At 34.3% G+C, this 21,938-nt stretch overlaps 2 protein-coding genes and 1 pseudogene across 2 annotated transcripts; 1 reads left to right on the forward strand and 2 right to left on the reverse strand.

Annotated features, from left to right (window-relative positions):
* LOC18769683 (vacuolar-processing enzyme) lies at positions 112 to 3,365 on the reverse strand. The gene is made up of 9 exons (XM_007202786.2): positions 3,205 to 3,365; positions 2,177 to 2,341; positions 1,869 to 2,025; positions 1,603 to 1,688; positions 1,325 to 1,524; positions 1,068 to 1,116; positions 640 to 846; positions 330 to 527; positions 112 to 246 (listed from the first exon to the last, which is right to left on the reverse strand). Exons 1-9 carry the CDS (start codon positions 3,340 to 3,342, stop codon positions 112 to 114), a joined length of 1,335 nt encoding a protein of 444 aa, XP_007202848.1. The 5' UTR covers positions 3,343 to 3,365.
* On the reverse strand, positions 8,671 to 11,140 carry LOC18770340 (calmodulin-7). Its single transcript, XM_020567936.1, has 2 exons — positions 10,807 to 11,140; positions 8,671 to 9,422 (listed from the first exon to the last, which is right to left on the reverse strand). The coding sequence occupies exons 1-2, from the start codon at positions 10,880 to 10,882 to the stop codon at positions 9,049 to 9,051; spliced, it is 450 nt and encodes a 149-aa protein (XP_020423525.1). The 5' UTR covers positions 10,883 to 11,140; the 3' UTR covers positions 8,671 to 9,048.
* On the forward strand, positions 17,950 to 19,889 carry LOC18769893 (annotated as a pseudogene).

The raw sequence follows: 21,938 nt of genomic DNA on the forward strand, positions 1-21,938 counted from the left end.
CCTTGATATCCAAACTTACAAGAAAAACATTCGAGATTTTCCCAACAAGTGTATTAAAAGTAAAAGTAATTTATTGTGCCCGTAATCTTGCCAATCTCTGTGTCATAAAAACTAAGAACACGTTTGAGTTGATGCTGCAATCATTCGCTCTTTGGTAACCCCAGCATTGCACATGTTGGCAAAAACTCGTGTGTATTGCATTCCATAATCCGAGAGTGACCCACAATATTTCTCATAAGTTCTCACCTGCATCAATGAATTAGTATCCAAATTAACCAACATACCAAAGAGTCTATATACTACGTTTGTTCATAATTGAAAAAACTTACAAGCATCTTGAAGCAGCTCCAATCATCTACAAGGCTTTGACTCTGAGGTCGAATATTCTTCAAGTCACTCTCACGACCAAACAAACGCCACCGGATTTGATCTACATTGTCGTCGATGCGCTTCCTGCGATCAACCTCAGCACGTAGTTCCTCTCTAGCTTCATGCCTCTCATCAGACCCAATCGGAGCTTTACTCGACTGGATTAATATACAAATAGAGATTACATTTGAGATTTAGAACTAATATAGTAAACCATCAAAGCTGATCAAATAAGTTAAGATTAGTTAGGAAGATAGAGAGATCAGAGACCTTGACCAAAAAGTGAAGGAGATCTGCATCACGTTGGTTGAAAATGGATCCTAAGAGCGATGGGGACGATTCACTTTGGGTGTAAGAAGTAGAGTTATCATTTGAACCCATGTAAGAGAAGAGTAAATCGTTGGCTTGATTCATATTTCCATACTGAGTAACATGAGAACCTAGTCCCTCAGTAGTATTTCTTGTTCTCTTTCTAACCTGTATCCCATTTGCAAATGTAGCCAACACCAATCAAAGCATCAATGGAGAGGAAAAAAAAAAAACACAAGTGACATAATTAATAAAGAAGTAACTAAAATAAGTATATAATTCATAAAAAGTAACATAATGATCAATAGCGTATATTTCAGTTGTTACAGTTAAAAAAATATATATAATTCATATTTGTAAGAGGATATTTATAAGTTTCGATATTTTACTGCTTCATATTGCTGTTCAAAAGTTTCTCTCCGCAAATCTTTGATGTCACTGCTCCCCATGTACATAAAAACAACAAAAATCATCACAGTTAAAAGGATAAGGATTAATTGAGATAATCAGTAGTTGACTAGAGCAGTTGTGCTCTCCACTTTGTACTCGAATTCGAATTCCCCTCTTCGTAGTTTAGATTAGATTAATATAGAATATTATTTGTTTGCCTCTTTTAACTAAATAATATTCCGAAAATAGTACGTACCAATCCTCCATCCAAGAAATACTATACAAGTCTCCCAAACAAGTGGTATATCCTGCAGGAGGACCAGGATTAAAACCGGGACAGTATGTTCCCCAACTGTTTTCCGTTGCATTTGCTGCTGTGGTCGCATAGATACTTATATTGTTTGGAAGGAGGCCCTCGAACATGCTCCCAGATTCACAAGATTCAAGGTAAAATACCTAAGTTTTTTTTAAAGATCATTAGTTAGAATATAAATCCATTAAAAAGAAAGACCATTTCTTATAGTTATATTTTACCATATCTTTGTAGGACTTGGCTTCATGCTTCTGTTTCAGAACATCCACTAGATCGTTTGCATAAACATAGTCGCCTTCAGGCATCCCTACACCAGATCATTGCAAGAAAAAAGGTTTGTAGGTTGAATATGTATACGTGTGATATATGGGAAGGAGAATTCGAACACAGAATTTCGGGTACAAGAATATAACTGCTATTAACAACTTTAGCTACAAACCCCGTGCTAGAAATTACATTCTTAGATTAACTAATGTAAGTTACTAACCGATTATTCCAGCGGCACCATGGTCTGTATAGTAAATAAAAATGTTGTCATTTGGACCACTGTCTAGAACCTTGCCACTGCCCCCGGTGAGAGCAGTTTTATTTCCAAGAATAACGGCATAAAGATTGGCAGCGGTCACATTGGTTCCTGTATAATCCTGCAAAAGCAAAGTATATATATCAAACAAACTAGTAGCAACTCGTAGCACTACATTAACATGTCACGTGTTGTTATTGTCACACTAAATAATTTTTATTTTTCTCATCGTAATTAATTAAAATTTATAAACAAAATGAAAGTAAGGAAACCTTGGGAACTCCTTCGTAAACATCTGGACCATCTGGCTTGTTGATGATGACACCAGGTCTAGGGTTCTGAACATTGAATGCTATGTCATCATACATAAAAACAATAATGTTTTCATCTTTCAATCCGCCTTTCTTCAATATTTGATATGCATGACATACATCCGCCTGCAATATTTCCAACAAACTATCTTAGAGAAATAATTATAATTTTAAAAAAATTAGATGTTCCATTTTAATATGAATACACATAAAAATAAGAGGCCTAAAGTGCTAATCAATTATACGGTGCTAATCACTTGTTTTGTCTTATTATATATATCAGTCCTGATCTCTTGGACTATAGAGGTTCAAGAAATTTGTGGTCACTCACCGTTGAATGTAAATTCAACGGTTCACTCACTCTTGCACTTCTTTTAAGAAACCTTTTTGAACCATTAGATTAATATCCAACGGTGGGTGGCCACAATCTCTTGAACTCTTATGGTCCAAGAGATCGGGACTCTTATATATATATATATATATATATATATATATATTGGACGAGTAACCTTACCTTGTAAGGCTATGTTGTTATACAAATACGCTTATTTTTTCAAACCATATGAATCACAACAAAATTTGGCGAAATCAATATAATCAAGAGTCCACATTCATAGTCTAGCAAGACAAGCATATTATGTTACTAGACAATTTGACGAAAGAACATTACTCATCATATGTTGATGTTCTAAACAATTAACATAAATATAGGGCCCGTTTGATAAGCATTTCAATTTTAGTTTTTAGCTTTATTTTTTGTGTGCTAGAGTATAGAGGAAAATGAAAGTGAGAACGAGAGTGAAGATGAGATTGAGAGAGAGGATGAGAGGGGAGGATGAGAGGAAGGTGTAACAAAAGTGAAAACAAAAACTTGAAAGTGAAAACAATTTGAAATAGATTTTAATTTTTAGTTTTTGTTCACAAAATTAAAAAATTAAAAACTAAACATGAAATAGTTATCAAAAGGTCTTAGTGAATTGATTATACACCTGATGCCTATAGTTCTGATAACCATATGAACCAGCAACTAGGACTGCCCATCTGGTTCCATTTTGCTCAGTCGCAGTAGATGATGATGAGCCACTGTCAACATGAATGATGAAATCCTCTGGAAATTCTGATGGCATTAACCTGGATGCATTTGCGCAGAGGAACCAGCTGCTTCCACAAATCAGACTTAAGGTTGCAATGAATATAAGAAATGTACCACAAAGGTGCCCAGCCATCATGAATTTGCAATGATATTAACAAGTAAAACCAAACCAACTATATACTTGTAGGGTTTCTTAGTTGAAAATGAATGGTTGAGAGACTGAAACTTCGATACAAGATAGAAGTATAAGTTAAGATAATGGATTAAATTAAATTCAATTAATACAATGCAAACCAGATATATAATTGTTTTTTAATGGAAAGTTCATGAATTTGTCACGACTATACGTGCAAGGCTTCAAACTTGCACACATCCTCTTCGATTTCCACAATATATATATATCTGTGTATAATACGAAGCAAAGCTAGCAAGCAATTAGCTTATGCAATAACCAGCTAGCAGACTAATCTAAAGCTAATTTAAAACTAAGCTTTGGCAACCTGTACTTTTTCTAGTCCACTAATATATACAACTCATACTATTTCTTTTCTTCCCATGTTTTTCTCGCCCCATGTTAAAACACTCTCCTTCAAGAAATTTACTTCAAGCTTTAGAAGTATCGCATGAAAAGTGGAAAAGAATAAAGACGGGAACAAGAAGGAAAAGGGACATGATAAGAAACCTATTTTATTATTCCTTTTGATATGGTTTTATTTGTTTATTCGAACTTACAAGTAACAACAATTAGAAGAAACGGAATGATTTCCATTCTTGAGTTTCTCTATGTTTATTTGCATCATTTAATACGCGGGTCTAACTTTAAAAACTTTAATCAAATACACTACAAATTAGGAATTGGATCAACTAGGAGGGGTAGTTACCAATAGGGTGTTAGTTGGATTGGCCCTGGTCCTTAGTGTGCTCTTAAGTGGTCCTGAGTTCAAGCCCCCATGGTACTCGTGTATGAGTTTTCCCCCCTCCCCCTTCCTAACTTTGGCCAAAAAAAAAATGAAAAACTAGGAGGGGGTAGTCTTATTCTCATTCCTTGTTTATCCTATTCCATTTCTTCTTATTCCCATTACGTATTGAAAATTGAAAAGAGAAGCACCGCTAAACCAAATAAACTTATTGAAATCATCACATGGTTAGAAATGACAAAAATTTCTTAGTCTTTATAAGTGCCGGAAGCACCAAATCTTAAGGATTGAATCCAAGATAAATCGCATAGAAAATAAGTCCAAGAACAAAAAAATAGAAAGACACATAATTTAATGAAGTTCCTCATGGCCAGTGTCACTTGAGTACATCCTCAGAGCAGTATGAGCATACAAATCAACTATCAATAAATTAGGGTGTTTACAAAGTGTTTGGAGACCACAACCCCGATTACACTTAGTGGCTCTCACTAAAAACAATAAACAAATAATCATACTCAGCTAAGTGCCGATTTGGCAATGCTTATTGGGGTCCATATTATTTTGACATTTTTAAAAGCCCAAACCTATTTTGTAACATATAAGAAAAATTACTTATTGTGAATAATTTATATGTGTTTCCGTCGGAAGGCTTGTTGATTCGTGGACCACCATATAGTGATGAATGAAGCCTTCGTTGCCCCTTTTTCCAAGTTAGCGAGAGCTAGGCCGAAAGCATCCCGAAGGAGAAGCAAGTCCTAGGGGAGTACTCTGTTGTTCTTCCAGCGGCTGCGTGTTTTGTGTTGACGTTTCTGGCAGCTCTGAATATAGTTGGAGATGGTGCATTGATATTGTATAGGCTTGGTATGAGAGTTTGCTTTGGTGAATCAAGATATTACTAGGCTTAGCATGAGAGGCTTGTGGCGTGGGAGCTAAGGCCATCTCCAGTCATAGGGCTAAATGTAGTCCATGGCTAAAAATTTAGCCCTCCAAAATATTAATTTTTTAAAGAATAGTGCATGGCTAAATTTTTCCATCTCCAACCATGCAGGGTTATATTTTAGGGTCCTTCATTTTTTATTATTTTCAAAAAAATTATAATACAATACTCATACATTCTACAATTATATATTGTTTAATTTAATTATAATTTTTTTTTAAACAACACTTGAAAACATTTAAAAAGGTGACCACATGTAAATTAATAAAATAAAAAATAAAATAAAATATGGGTTTCAATGGTCTGACCTCCAACGGTCATGACCAATAATTTTTTCTAATTTTTTCTTAACTACATGAATTGACATTTAAAAAGGTGACCACGTTTATAAAAAATATAAATTTAAAAAAAAAAAAAAGAGGATTGGTTTTCAATGGTCATGACCAATACTTTTTTATACTTTTTTTTTCTTAAACAAAAAAAGCACATACATGGGGCCCACAAAAACATTTGGCCTAGGACAAAGTTAGGCTACATGTGGCCCAGTTGGAGGGCTAAAGGGCCAAATGGAGCTCTCCAAATTTGGCCAAAATTTTGTTTAGCCCACGGCTGGAGATGAGTTTTGCATTATTTTAAGGCTATATTTGGGATATAGCCTATGACTAGGGATGGCCTAAGAGCCCATAAGTTTAACAAGAGAGAGAGTTGGAAATTTAAAAGCTTGGAATTGTAGCTGGACTGTATCTTCCGGCAGCTCTGGAATTGCTCCCACCAACTTGAATGGGTTTTTTGAAACATAGAAAGTTAATTATGATGCTTGACTCTTAGGATGGTGATTTTCAGGGTTTAGCATGGTCTTCTAAGAGAAAATGAGCATAAAGAAAAGATTAAGGCTTGAGATTTTGGGTGTTTTCAGTAGCCAGACGATGAGCTTGCGATGTTTGCATTTTCTTACCAAGAAGGTGATGACTATGATTTCAACTTAGCTTGAGAGGATGGGTGATTCAGATCTGGGATGGAGCTTTTTGAGAGAGAAAGAGATGGGGATGAATGGATGAGTGGCATGAGTAGATTTTCCAGCAGCTTGACGATTACATGGTCGTGCTCTAGATGGTTGAAGATGACTTGTTGATGTTGAACCGAGATTGTGTGAGCTTGGCATGAGAGCTTGGTGTGTGGGAGCTAAAGACCCACGAGTTTAGCAAATGAGAATGCATGTGATTGGCTTGGTGTTGGATATGCTTTAGTTTGGGTGTTGAGAATTTGTTGTTTGTGGCTATGGCTATGGGGATTTAAGAGTTTCAAGAGAAGGAGGATGGGAGGAAAAGCTTGAGACTTGAAGGATATGGTATTTATAGATTGGTAGAGTATGAAGAGGAAAGAAAGGCTTGGAGTTATGCTTGGTGAGGCTTTATAGAGAAGATGATGGGTTTCAAGGATGAGAAAGTTGGAGACATGGTTGTAATGGTTGCTAGGAGCTTACAGCAGTCGAGAGAATTGGTCGATGGTCGCTGGTATGCTTACAGCAGCCAAAGAATGGAGGTTGATGGCTCAAGAATGACTGTGATGGCTGCTGGAATGCTTGCAACAACTAAAAGAAGGGTGAGTTCTCATGGTTGCTGAGAGGCTTGCAACAACCAAAAGGAGTTGGTTTTGCCTGGGCAATGCCTCCTAATTTATAGAACGTGAAGGCTCTCTTTGGTTTTCAATAGATAAAATGAAGTGTTGGAGCTAGTCTATCTCCAATGGGTAATAGGGAGCATTGGGACATTCTTATTTCCAGCAGGTAAAGCTAAGCATTGAAAAATGACTATTTTCTATGGGTAAAAGGAAGTGCTTGAAGAATATCTCATTTGCTCACTCACATTGGAGAACTCCAAGTAATGAGCTTGGACTTTGGTGCTCCCAAGTAGCTAGCCCAAAGTCTCCATTATCCAAGAGCTTCTGTGGGCCTTGTGGACCTCTGTAACCTTCCACACCACAATCCCTCGTGCAAGTCCCGTAAACCACATGACTTGGGTTCATGTGAGCTTGGTAAGTGATTGGCATAGGAAAAATGTATTAGCGTGGCATGAAGTTATTTGGCATGTGCTTAGAATGCTTGGGCATGTGTTACAATGACTTGGGCATTTGTGATCGAGCTTAGTGATATATCGGAATTAAAGGAATAGGTTTTTGGCATGACATGGATGCTATTAGAATTTGTATAAAAGCTTGTGTACATATTTATTTTGTTGAATTAATTCCCGAAAATATAATTAGAACTAATATGTGACCAATTTATCCCTATTTTGTACGTTAAATTGGGCTTTAAATGCTTTTGGGCTTATCGTGACTTTTTGGGCCTCAACAATTGTCAGCCTTGGACCCGGGGGTCGGCGGAAACCTCAGGCCCGGCGCGTGAGAAAATAAAAAACTAAAATAAAATAAAATAAAATAAAAGTCGAAATATTGATTTAAAATAAACTTCTCTTATAAAAATAGCTCCTAAAATATTACCATTTTACAAGAAATAAATAAAGTTCTATATTGTAGTATAACAAAGTAGGAAAGTATGGAAAAGGTAAGAACAATTCCCACTAGCTCATACTCACGTGTATATTATTCATTTTGGTGCCTACTATTTATATCATTCATCACCCATAATTGGTAGGGTACAGTGCATAATAACAAACCCATAAAAATTGTAGATACAATCATTAGTAATTATGGTAGCTATTATGGTTGTCATCCATAATCTTTGAATTTACAGAACTCCCTATTCGTCCACTATGTATGGAATATGCCTTGTTAAAAACCTTGTCAGTAAAACAAGGTGGAAAATAACCTGAACGAAGGGAAAAAGAGTACATATCCATCTGTAATATAGAACGTTCGACACTACCCTATTAAAACTTTACCATGAAAAATCTAATGGGATAAAAATCTAAACGAAGGAAAATGAGTATAGTGTGAAGGCCTCATTGATAGCATACTCTCTCCCTTATGCTAGCAAAGATTTTTGAATTGATGCATTCCAATATTGTTGATCATCTTTTTAAATGTTGTAGTTAGCAATGTTATAGTGAATAACTCAGCAAAATTGTTGCTGGATTGCATTTGTTGAACATTTATCTCACCATTCTTTTGAAGCTCATGCGTATTGAAAAGTTTTGGTGAAATATGGCTTGGTTTTGTCACCTTGTATCCGTTTTTTATGTGTGCAATACAAAAGAATCATTTTTAATTAAAGTCATATATAGTAATGTTGAAGAATCTTTACTTGAAGACTACTAAATTGGAGAATCTTTAATTAGTTTCTCAAATATGTTGTATCATTGATCTCAACAATATACATTAATTCCAAGCTTGAGGACCAAATTTTCACATTTTTGCGCTATTCTCCTTATCCAAATTTAGCGCTTCTGGGATTGCAAAGTGTAGACCAGATCCACACAATCGAATGCTAAACCAGAATGGGTTTGCTCAAAAATTGACACGCAGATTCGTTGTAAAATAAGAGGTAGCCTACAAATAAAATGTGTCATCCATCCAACATAGAACATTGAATCATCTCAGAAAATTACGGTTCACAATAGACCAGAAAATGGAAGGAGGAAAAGGAAAGGGAAAAGGGAAAGGAAAAGGAAAAGGGAAAGAAAAAGAAAAAAATTGAACTGCCAAACCATTGTCACAAGACATAAAAGAGGGAGGCAAAAACAACACCACCACCTCCACTAGAGTCTACTACTTTTTTTTAAGACTTGATTACAAAAAACATAAACATAAAAATGGACGCTAGGAATCCCATATTAATTTCTGCATGTTCTCCCCCCCTTCCTCATCTTTTTTTTTCTTTTTTTTGTTTTGGTTCATAAAATCATGTGAGTTAGGTTTCTTGAAACTCTCACTTAGCCATCATCACCTTAACAAACTCCTCGTAATTTATCTGGCCATCACCATCAACATCAGCCTCACGAATCATCTCATCAACTTCCTCGTCAGTGAGCTTCTCCCCCAGATTTGTCATCACATGGCGCAGCTCAGCAGCAGAAATGAAGCCATTCTGATCCTTATCAAAAACTCTGAAAGCCTCTTTCAGCTCCTCCTCAGAGTCGGTGTCTTTCATCTTCCTGGCCATCAGGTTTAAGAACTCAGGAAAGTCGATGGTTCCATTACCATCAGCATCCACTTCATTAATCATGTCCTGGAGCTCTGCCTCAGTTGGGTTCTGCCCCAATGATCTCATCACAGTCCCGAGTTCCTTGGTAGTGATACAGCCTGCATATTAAAATTATTAGAAACAGCAATAAGTTGCTTCTTCTGATTGGGGTATCAACCTTGGCCAGACCCTAGCAGATAATTGCTTATGAAGGAAAACTACTGAAGAAGCTAAATTCTTACTATTATCATCTTTATTAGAGGAACACAACTAAGCTAAATTCTCACCACTATCAACTTTCTTATCTATTAAGCACAACAACAGAACACAAAGTATGCAGATTCTGAGATGATAAGAAAAATTAGTGGCATTTCATATCCTTTGAGAAAGTGACAAATGGTAAATTGTACTGCCTTCTAGTATATAGCACGAGCATTTTAAAGTTCAACAAGTTCATCTCGTAAATATATATAATCATGAATGAAAAGAAAAACACCATCTAATGATGTACATTCTGAATGCAAAATTACATTTGTACAACAATAGACACGAGTGTAAACACACATTGAACGGGCATGGAATCAGCCATTACCAATATATGTTCAAAAAACAGACCACACCAATTGTAAGAGCGGCTTTAAAAATTCATAGCATCAACAAAAATAAAATACCCAAACATCCACAAGAGATGTATTAGCCCATTATTTACCTTTGAGTGAAAGTATAGAACATGGGAATTGTAAGAAAATAAATCACACTAGAGCATCCAACAATAAATCATACATCGATAACATGATCCATAATCATTCATCCTACAACACAAGCATAAACAATAGAACCCGACAATATGATACTTGAATCGCGTATACAAGCACATAAATCCAAAATATACAGCCACCTGCACAAGTTACATCTCCACAAGAAAAATACATATCCAACACAATAAATTTTAAATTTCCAATACAGGCTTTACTTACAGCTTCAAACACTCTGTTATGTCACATCTATGCAACAAAGAAAAATTTATGGCTGGAGTTATTGCATGACAAAAATGATAACTAATTCAACGTCGTTCTACTTTTCACAGGTCTTTAAATAAATAATCACATCATAAAGATCCGGGGTTTAATTACCATTTTACAAATCAAAACGCTCAATACCATTCAAAGAGAAGATTAACCATTTCTAAATCGCTCAACTTCAAATGTTTTTTCACACAAATTTTCCTTCTCACACGTAACATGTACAAAGCTAATGAATCCGCAAAACCAAATACCACGATTTAAAAGGAAAAATTCAAAATCGATGATCCAAATTCCGCAGCAGAAAGTCAAATTAAACGCAGAAAATATATACAACATGACCCAATACATGACCTAACCCTAATTACAAAAACAAGAACCCAAATCAGAAACACAACACCTAGATCTGGCATGGATGAACGATCCATAACATGTAAATATGAATAATATACAAATATTGGAAGGGAGATCGAAGTCTAACCATCGCCATCCTTGTCGAATAGGCTGAAGGCTTCCTTGAACTCAGAGATCTGATCGTCGGTCAGCTGATCCGCCATCGGTGCTTGTCTGTTTCCCGAGAATCTGAGATTGCGTTTTCTTTTCTCTTCGAAATCAAGAACACAAAAATTTGCGAGAAAAGAAACAATGAGAGAGATTTTCTTTCGTTCAGACAAACAAGCGAAGAAGAGTGTCCGTTTTTATATCAGTCCAGCGCATCTCCTTTCGCATCTCAACTTTACCATTTTAGCCCTCGACGCCTATCATATTTTCCTTTTTCGAAATGACAGTTTTGTCCATATCGCGACTCTTTTTCTAGCGACTTCTAATATGGAAACAGACGCATCTAATAAATTTCACAATATTAAATTACCAAAAATAAAATGACAATATTATTATTTACCAAAAAAATATGCGCTTATCAAAATACTACTTTTGGTTCTTTACGATTTAGACTTGAAATGTTGTTTATATTTTAATATTTCTAGAGGGCTTTTTTAAGTAATATTTAGCATTATCCATATATATATACACACAAACAGAGTAAAAGGCATAGAAACATTCAAAATACAAAACATTACCCTTGATTAATGAATTTATTAAGAATTAGAATTTTCATAAAATAAGGATATTATAGTAAATCAACAGATTAAAAAAAATTAAAAATAAGAACATGAGTCCTATTTTCACGGCATACAACAACCAAATTATTTTCTCTCTCTTAATTCTAAAGTGAAAAAGAAAAATCAATTGACACAACTAGTTTAATAATTTATGTTGTTATATGATTGCCAAAATAGAAAGAAAATAACTCAAAATAGTTTTTTAAATATTTAAAAATAACTAAAACTAGTTAAATGGGGTTCATTTTGGACATATTGACAAATTAAGAAGCAATCGATACTGAACGCAAAAAAAATAATTTCTTTTTAATTTTTTTAATACAAATGATTTTGAGATAGGAGAATTTTTCTCACATACACTGTCAAGCTGTAACGAAGGTTACTGAGCTAGACTCCATTGACACAACAGTTTCTTTGTACATCATTTTAAACCAAATCGTGTCATGAGTTTCTTATAAAATTAACAAATTTGTTTATGTTTTTATATTTGGACCAGTTAAGTTTCTTCATTTTTGGGTAAATAAAAAACTTCTCAAATCGTTTACCAAAAAAAAAAAAAAAAAACTTCTCAAATCAAGGATGAAGAAATAGTCAATTTTTGTTGGATAGTTATGGTTTTGAATTAATATTAAGGAGGTTCTTTTTATTATAGTTTTAAATTGAATTGAAATATACATACAAAAATATTTGAACTTATAATATCTCACTTGCTCATCACATCTGAATGCCACTTGAATTAGAGTTCATAAGCAATGTTTTTACCTTGATTCTTACAAAATTATGCTAAACCAAACCTATCTATCATCTCCATCTTTGTATGATATATTTTGGTCCTTCTATATGCACACCCATATTTAGTAGATAACCATATTGCAATTTTTTCATAGATAATACTTTTAAAATTAATTTAACGAAAATGAATTCAACTAGTTGGTAATATTTTTAACATATTTTCTTACAAAACTTACGGTGATCATGAGCGTTCAACTATTACAATAGGAGTTATAATGTTTATTTTAAAATATATAATTAATTTTAATTAGATATACAAGTAACATATATTGTTACCATTTTACATTTTTCTTTGAATACTATACTAAATTCATCAAATTGTACACATGTTTTCACTCTTTTTGATGTCGACAAAGAACTCTCATATGTTTATGTGATTGTTCCAAAGAGGGGCATTTTAGGTAAGGTAAACTTTTGAGAAAATTTTCAGAATGGTCATAACAGTAAAAATAAATAAATAAATAAGAGAAAATAAGCAATTGCTCGAAAATTAAAATTTAAACATTTTGGAGCTTTGGAAAAATGATGAACGATAGTGATGGCCTTTATCATGTTGCCACGTGGCAGCCAAGATGACATGGAAAACTCCAGTCAAATCAGAGCCCATCAGATACAGTGCGTCTCCTGTGGTTCTGATTGTAGCCAAGTATAAGTCTTGGTCTATTTTTACTAAGAATAACTTTACGCGTAGTGTGGTGGTTGTCGTTGTCAAGAAATTTTTTTTTTTTTTTTTTTTCAAAGGTTTCGAATTATGTGATTGCTACGCTTAAAATTTGACGCGGTTTCTACGCGTACGCGGAATGTGAGCTCATCCCCTCACGCGTTGACTGCCACGTAACCACACTTCCCCGTCCATCTTGAACTCTCTCTCTCAGCTCAGGCAACCTTATCGATTCTTTTCTTTTACTTTTTTTCTTTTTGTTTTTTGTTCGTTCAACTCGAAGAAAATATCGAGCCTGAAAAAGAACGCCGCTTCTCATTTTCTTATTCTTTTTTCAAGCGGTCCAATTCTAATTCATCCAACTTCGGAAACTCCTTAAAAATGCATCCGTACTCTAAAATCTTGATCTCGGTTATATATAACGAAGGGAAAATTATAAAGAGAGAATTGGAAAATAGAGATAGATAATAAAATTTGCGTCAGTTAATTTATATATCTTATTTTAATAAAATCTATTATTTATAGATTTAGATTAATATGAAGATATTAACAACTCATAAATTATAAACTCATAACTATGATATTTAGTCCATAAGTTAGCCTCAGACCAATGGTCATACTTTGTAGAAAAGTATGTTTAGCCTTAGACCAATGGTCTCAGATTCAAAATTCTTAGGCATTAGTGTATGTGAATAAATTATCCCCCTTCCCTTCCTACCTTTGAACAAAAAAAAAAAAACCTAAAATCCAAATTATCCCAATCAATTTTCTGAAATTATAAAAATATTTTTTAAGGACCTCGAAATATTTAATGTCTCATAGCTTAATCCAGAAGGGGTCATTGGAAAACATCCTTTGAGATTATTTTCGAGGTTTTCAAAAAAAAAATAATAAAAAACCTTATAACACCACAATAGGGAAGCTAGAATTGTGCTTTTTAGGGATAAAATGTACAACTTGCCCCTTGATGAATTTGTTCAGAGCAACAACAATTACAACAATGGCAAAAATAGGGGGCAATGTGGCTTGAGAAGAGAGAGAGAGAGGAAAATTTTGACCACATCGCTTTTGTTTTGTTTTGTGCAGAAGAAAATTTTGACCACATCGCTTTTGTTTTGCTTTGTGCAGAAGAAAATTTTGACCACATCGCTTTTGTTTGACCTATGGCGAATTAGAATTACGCTTAGGAGAATAAACTAGCTGACCGTAAACAACTATTTCTTGACCCAATGTGTGCGGCCATCCAAAGTAATCCTTTGTTGAAACTCATAAGGGGTCGTTTGGTACACAGTCTTGGCTTGGACTGGCTTGGACTGGCTTGGACTAAATTTAGTACCATGTTTGTTTCATTTAATTCTAGTCTTAGATGGGATTGCTAATACCGGGCCCACCAAAAACACCTCATTAGGAGGGGACTACTAAGCCCATGTAGAAAGGGAGGATTAGCTAGTCCTATGTTCACCAATGTACAAGATGCATATATTATATTGTAATACTAATAACATATATTACTATTATTATTATTATTATTATTATTACATACACATATACTATAATGTACATATATACATGTATATACACATATACATGTATATATATAAACACATATATATATATAATATATACAGTCCCCTTCTATTGAGGAATCCCTCAAATAATTTTATTTGAGGGACGCCCCTTAGGGTACCCTACAATTTTTTTCTCAATGATCCAAACCATCTATTTTTTAGGTCTTTATTCAGAGATCATCCTTACAAAAAATTAGACAAATCGAAAATCATTTCGACATCCAATTGTGTCTTACAAAATCAATGAATACGATGCTTCAAGAAAATGCTAAAATTTCAATAGCTTAATTGAGTGATCAAATAATATCGGATTCAAGTGATTTTTTGTTCAATTGATTTTTTGTTGAGATGATCTTTGAATGAGTATGTACAAAATAGACGGTTTGGATTAGTGAAATACAATCCGGAGTGGGGCCTACAAGGGTGTCCCTCAAATAAGCTTATTTGAGGGATCCCTCAATGGAAGCTCTCTGTAATATATATATATATATATATATATAAATACATATAGATATATACACATATATTATTATTATAATATACTCATATACACATACATATTAATATTATAATAATAGCATACATGTATACATGTATATATGTAATATATATTATATTATACATTAATGTACATATATACACGTATATGTATATAAACACATATATACATATATAATATACCCATATACACATACATATTAATATTATAATAATAACATACATGAATATATGTAATATATATATAAGTATATATACATACAGTCCCCTTCTATTGAGGGATCCCTCAAATAAAATTATTTGAGGGACGCCCTTTAGGGTACCCTACAATTTTTTTCCCAATGATCCAAATCATCAATTTTTTAGGTCTTCATTCATAGATCATCCTTACAAAAAATTAGACAAATCGGAAACCATTTCGACATCCAATTGTGTCTTATAAAATCAATGAACACGGTGCTTCAAGAAAATGCTAAAATTTCAATAACTTAATTGAGTGGTCAAATAATATCGGATTCAAGTGATTTTTTGTATAGATGATCTTTGAATGAGTATCTACAAAATAGACGGTTTGGATTAGTGAAATACAATCCAGAGTGGGGCCTACAAGGGGTGTCCCTCAAATAAGCTTATTTGAGGGATCCCTCAATGGAAGCTCTCTGTATATACATATATGTGTATATATATTATACCCATGTATGTATTATAATATACATATACACATGTATATACACATATACATTATATATTTATACTATATGTATATATATATATATTATAATATACATATATATATATGTATTATACCCATATATATTATAATATATAGATACACCTATATACACATATATTATATACATGTATATACATATATATATGTATATTATAATATATAGGGAAATAGCTCTAAATGCCACCATTTTTATAATTTTAACTGAAAATACCACCTCTCCCCAAAAATTTTGCAACTATCACCTATAAATATATATTTATTGTCCATTTATTGCACACATATCACTTTTGCTAAAATTTTGTTCTCTCTTTGTCGCTCAGCTCTCTCTGTCTCTATTGCTCAGGTCTCACTCTCTGTTCGATCAGCTCTCACACTTTCTTCTCTCTTTTACTGTCGCGGGAAGCTCTAGGGGCTCTCTTGCACAGCTATCTCTCTCTCTCTCTCTCTCTCTCTCTCTCTCTCTCTCTCTCTCTCTCTCTGTGAAGCAGTGGTCTTCCTCTTCCATCGTTCACCTGCAAAAGGTACTGTTCATCGTCAATTTGAATTGGTTTATGGGTTTCTCTGAAGTTAGTTTAGGGTTTATGGGTTTCTATGAAATTGGTTTAGGGGTTTCTTCGAAATTGGTTTAGGGTTTAGGAGTATCTCTGAAATTGGATTAGGGGTTTCTCTGAAATTGGTTTAGGATTTAGGGCTTTGTCTGAAATTGGTTTAGGGTTGAGGGGTTCCTTTGAAATTGTCTGATTCTGATGATTCCGTATTTGAAACATTGAATGGGTTTATTCTTTGTGGATTGATTCTTGCGTTTGATTTGGAATTCTGTTATTTTGCTGTTGTTTTGTTGTTGTTATTGATGTTTTATTGATGTTTTAGTGCTGTTTTTTGCTATCGTATTGCCAATTTAGTGGTTGTGTATTGGCATTTTAGTGCTGTTGTATTGCTAGTTTATTATGATTTTATTCTCGTTTCATTATGGTTTTAATGGTTTTTGTGATTTTTGCAATTGAAGTCTGTGTTTCCTGTTTTTTTTTTTTTTTGGGAAATAGCTTAAAATGCCACCCTTGTTATAATTTTAACTAAAAATACCACCCCTTCCCAATTTTTTTACAACTACCACATATAAATACATCTTTATTGTGGAATGATTGTACCCATTTCAGTTTTTCAGAAATTGGGTTCTCTCTCAACTCTCTTGGCTCTATCTCTCTCTTCAGCCCTTCTCTCTCCCTCATGTAACTCTCTCTCTCTCCGACGCAATCGTCTTTCTCCCTCAGCGGTGGCTATTCATCCAAGCTTAACTCCACGGTTCACATCCATGAGGTACTGTTCATCTTCCTTGTCTTTGAAATTTGGGGTTTTTGTGAATTTGGTTTATGGTGTATGAATTTGTAAGAAATTGATTTAGGGGTTTCTTTGAAATTGGTTTTGGGTTTTAGGGTTTAGGGGTTGCTCAGAAACTGGTTTAGGGTTTATGGGTTTCTTTGAAATTGGTTTAGGGATTTCTCTAGGGTTGAGGGTTTATGGGTTTCCATGAACTGGGTAATAACTCACACCCACTCTCACTCGCTCGCAGACACTCTTCACAAAAATCAAACTCTTCATTTTGTCACAGAAAGTTTGGACTTTGTTCACCTTTGTCTGGGTAAGTCCCAACTATCTATATTTTTTGATGAGATTTTAAGCTCTGGGCTTTGTGATTTCTACAAGAATTAATTCCACAATATTCTGATTTAATTGTTCAAATCAAAGCAAAGGAAGGAACGTTGTTTATGGATGGGTAATTGTCAAAAACGACTTCTGGAATCTACATGCTTATAATCAAATTTTGCATATGGATTTATGGGATGGTTTTGGGTTCCCTGTAATCTTTTGAGAATGTTTTGTTTATGGCATTTTTAAATGGGCTTGATTTTTGGTTTGGTAGAATGCATTTGATTGTGGTTTGGGTGATAGAGTGGTGGAGATGCAGATGGAGGTGTGGGTACTTTGTCTCTGTTAAAAGGAAATTGCAGGTTTATGGTTTGGTTTAAACAATTGTGTGGTTGTGTGTTCGCTTTAGGTGTCAGTATCGTGATGCAAAGGAGACTGTGTTTCTAGGTTTAAATTCAGTGTTTCTATGTACATAATTAGGTGATTTCTTAATATTTCTATTAGGTTATTTCAGTTTGTTTTCTGTTTGATTTGGAAAGCTGCGCTTGGCATGATTGTTTTCTTTAAACTTGGTTGATTTAGGTTTGGCCAGAAGGTGCTGGCAATGGCTACAGCGACATATCCACCACTACCACCGTATTATAAGCTCTACAAAGATTACTTGCAAGATCCCAAATCAGCTCCGGAGCCGCCCTCTCCGATTTAAAGGACATGCATTTGTTATGGTGACAATTACACTATGAGCTTTTCTCATTCTTTGCATTCTTCCTGTCAAAATTTATAAAAACTGTGTAATTTGATTTCTGAAAATTGCTTTTGTCACTAATGACTAGATGCTAGAAGTTTTTGTGAAAAGTAAAGTTTGTTGAATTTACTGTTTGAAGAATGCCATCTCTCCTTTATAGTAGTTGCTTTACTGTTTGAAGAATGCCATCTCTCCTTTATAGCAGTTGCTTTAGCCAGGAATGTCATATATGACCTTTAAAGTTGTTGGCTTTGAATGTTGAGTTTGGAAAATGTGTAATTCTATAATCTACTATGTTGATGTTATCAATGTATGATTTCTTTGTTTTCCTTGTAATCTCTTCTTAATTAGTTTTATCTTATTTTATATAGACTGATGACATTCTTCCGAGCTTGGAAGATCAGGGAGTGCATCAACTGTATCCAAAAGGCCCAAACATTGGTATGCCTCCCTCCGTTCTAGTTTTAATTATTTGTATTGTCATGTGAAATTATTGCTCTTGAAATTTCTGATTGATTGCCATAGTTTTCTAGGCTATGGCGTATATCCAATCCATACTAGAAAATGTTGTCATGCATGATAAATCTGACATTACGACTAAAATATGAACCCTTAATGAGCCTTCTTTAGTGCAATACAAATGTCCTCTCTAGAAAGGAGAAGAGTGTTAGGGGGTATGTATCATCTGGTTTGCAGAGCATGATTTTATTGATAATAACTAACAAGAAACAAATAAGAACTGCCTGTGCACATACGTGTATGTCTGTTTATTCTAGTGTCTATATATATATATATTGTGCATATGCATGTGTTTGTTTTCCGCCTCTAAAATGTTTTATGCTTCTCTGACAAAAATTGTGATCCTTCTTAGATTTTAAGAAGGAACTGAGGTCACTTAACAGAGAATTGCAGCTGCACATTTTGGAGCTGGCTGATATTCTTGTAGAGAGACCTTCACAGTACGCAAGGAGATTGGAAGATATATCTCTTGTCTTCAAGAACTTGCATCATCTTCTCAACTCATTGCGTCCCCATCAAGTAAGATAGTTTTGGGTCTTAGAATGCACTGTATTGGTTTGTGTTTTGAGGTACTTTATTTTGTAATGTATTTTATCAAACAGGCTAGGGCAACGTTAATTCACATTCTAGAACTTCAAATACAACGTCGTAAACAAGTTGTGGAGGATATAAAGAGGTATGCTTTCAACAATTACTGGAAATATTTGTGGTCTGAGGCTGAAATGTTTTGCTTTGTTTTCCAAAACAGTTGAAAGAAAATTTCTTTGTCCTTCGATCATTGAAATGAATCGCTTATATAGCATTTTATTTAGAGTAAAAGTACTTGAATCTACTAGGCTATTCTTTTGGTGCATTGTAGAAGTTGTTGAAAACTCCCCTGTTCTTATATGTGAGGCATCGAAATGTTGATTTTTAGTTTCTTTCAACCTTGAATTATGAGGTTAAAAGTAAACTGCGGTGTGTGCATGGTCAGTGTAAGAGTTCGAAGATGCATATAAATTCTTTAAATCTACTGGTATTGTGACTGTGTAATCAATCTGCCATGTGGATTGGATGTTACATAATTGCTTGTGACTATTTGCTTCACTTTCTTGTTTAGGAGGAGAGAAGAAGCACGGAGACTTCTCAAGGAGTCTATTGGAACGTTGGAGGACACCGACGCATCTTTTGTGCTAAAGTAAGGGTGTGTGCTCATGTTCGTTCTGCCGCCGATTGAAGCCTCTTGGAGAGTTGCATCTCAATACCTTCATCATGCTTCATGTATTAGAAAAATTATAGGTTCAATTATCATTGTAATCAAACTAAAAGCAATTTGATAGTGTGCATGATACTGTTCTCTCTTGCTCTGCTGCTATGAAATTCTTATTTACCGATTGGCAAAGAAGAAAACATAGTTTCGACAAAGTCAATAGATCATTACAAGAACCCTAGAATACACTAGCGGAACTAGGACAAAGGCTACAGTGGGCTGTAGCCTAGGGAGGTTTTGGGGTTAAACAAAAATCAAACCTATATATTTGCCTCATTTGAAATGCAGAGCAATAAGCTCTTTAAATTATAGTCTGTAATGGATGTCGGATGTACTTAAAGATGTCGGATGTCCCCACTGATACTTAAAGACGTCGGATGTACCCCCTCCAAACGAGCATGTCAATTACCCTATTGCATGTGTATTGTACTAATATTGCCTTTGTATTGCATAGATATTGTATGCATATTGTCACCCTATTGTATGTATATTGTGCTACTATTGCTGTTGTATTGCTGTTATATAACTCTAATATTGCCTCTCTAGTGCACGTATATTGGCCACATATTGCCATTATATTGTATGTATATTGAGTACGGCTTATCAATGGGTTTACAATTTAGGCCCTACTTCATTCAAAAAGAAGACGAGAACGAGAACGAAACAACGTGCCTTTCAAAAACAGGCAATCAGATGCATAATAATTGCACCGTAAGACATTGTAAGAAATTATTTTTAAAAATAATGTACACAAAAAGGAAGGTATGAATAAATATGCAAATGCTTCGTGATGAGTTGAAGAAAAGGATGATTACATTTGGTGGTTTGATTATGTTTGGTGATACGATATGTTCTTCATCTTAATCTTCTTCATATATATACTTGTTGTATTATTAATTCACACAAATTCATCTCGTAATCATCCAACTATTAAAGCTAAGTAAATGAAATGAAACAAAAGAAGAAGCCCAAAATAAACAGAAACAACAATTTCTAGCACCCTTTTATCGCCTCTCTATCACTACTGTATCACCAACCTATCACCAGTTTATTGCGTTTTAGGCAGAAACAAATTATGCACTTCCTCTGTTTTTTATTTTTGACATATGTCCATTGTTTGACCTCCATTTTCCTGTAAGGAAAACAAAGAACACATGAATTTAATTTGGAATGGATAGATAGCTTTCCATTAAACCTTTTGACCAAAAAAAGTAAACAGCAGAGCTTCTCCTAGCAAGCAAAGGCAGGATTGAGTTGATGACCATTAGTTCAAACATTATGTGATCTAATAGGGATAACAAATTTTGGGAACAAGTAATGAATCTTCAAAACGATAAAGAACAACTAGTAAACTAATTTATGCATTTTAACTTTGCACGGGTCACAGCGCTGAACATGATATTTGGTAACCATCTCTATACTTAGGGGTCACAGTGCTCAACATGATATTTGGTAACCATCTCTATACTTTACAGTTATGAAATTGACATGTACATTTCTTTTCCCCAAACCAAAGGTTTTTAAAAATTCCACAAAGTTTATGTATAATACTTGACTGTATGCAAACTCAAAGAATTCGATTAATGTATGAATAACAAATAATTCTTCATATATGCAAAAGTCAACCACATGACTTGAAATTAGAAATTCTCACTGCACATAAATCCACCATTACTACATACAAATAAACATCCACAATTCCATAAGGCATAAGGCAAGTTCTAAGGGATACACAAGGAAAGAAAGAAAAAAATATTTCCAAGAACAGCCAATGAGAAATAATGTTACAGACCAAAAGCAAACAAGGCAAAGTTAAACCACCATTCTTAAGACAAAAGGCACCAGACAATTTCTATTTATTGAATCAGCTCACAGAAAATGGTCGATGTGTATCACTTCAGGTCTCTCTTTGTCTAGATCAATTCATTAATTTGCCATTGCACTTCTGATATCTAGGAAAATCCATTGGCTCAAAAGACACCATCAGCTTCAACTCTGAAATTATGCATGGTTGACTACACAAGTTGTTTTGACCTCCAAACATGGGAAAAATTCTCAAGCCTGCAAGTACGCATAAAAC

The sequence above is a fragment of the Prunus persica genome, chromosome G7 (assembly GCF_000346465.2).
Source record: "Prunus persica cultivar Lovell chromosome G7, Prunus_persica_NCBIv2, whole genome shotgun sequence".
Taxonomy (NCBI): domain Eukaryota; kingdom Viridiplantae; phylum Streptophyta; class Magnoliopsida; order Rosales; family Rosaceae; genus Prunus; species Prunus persica.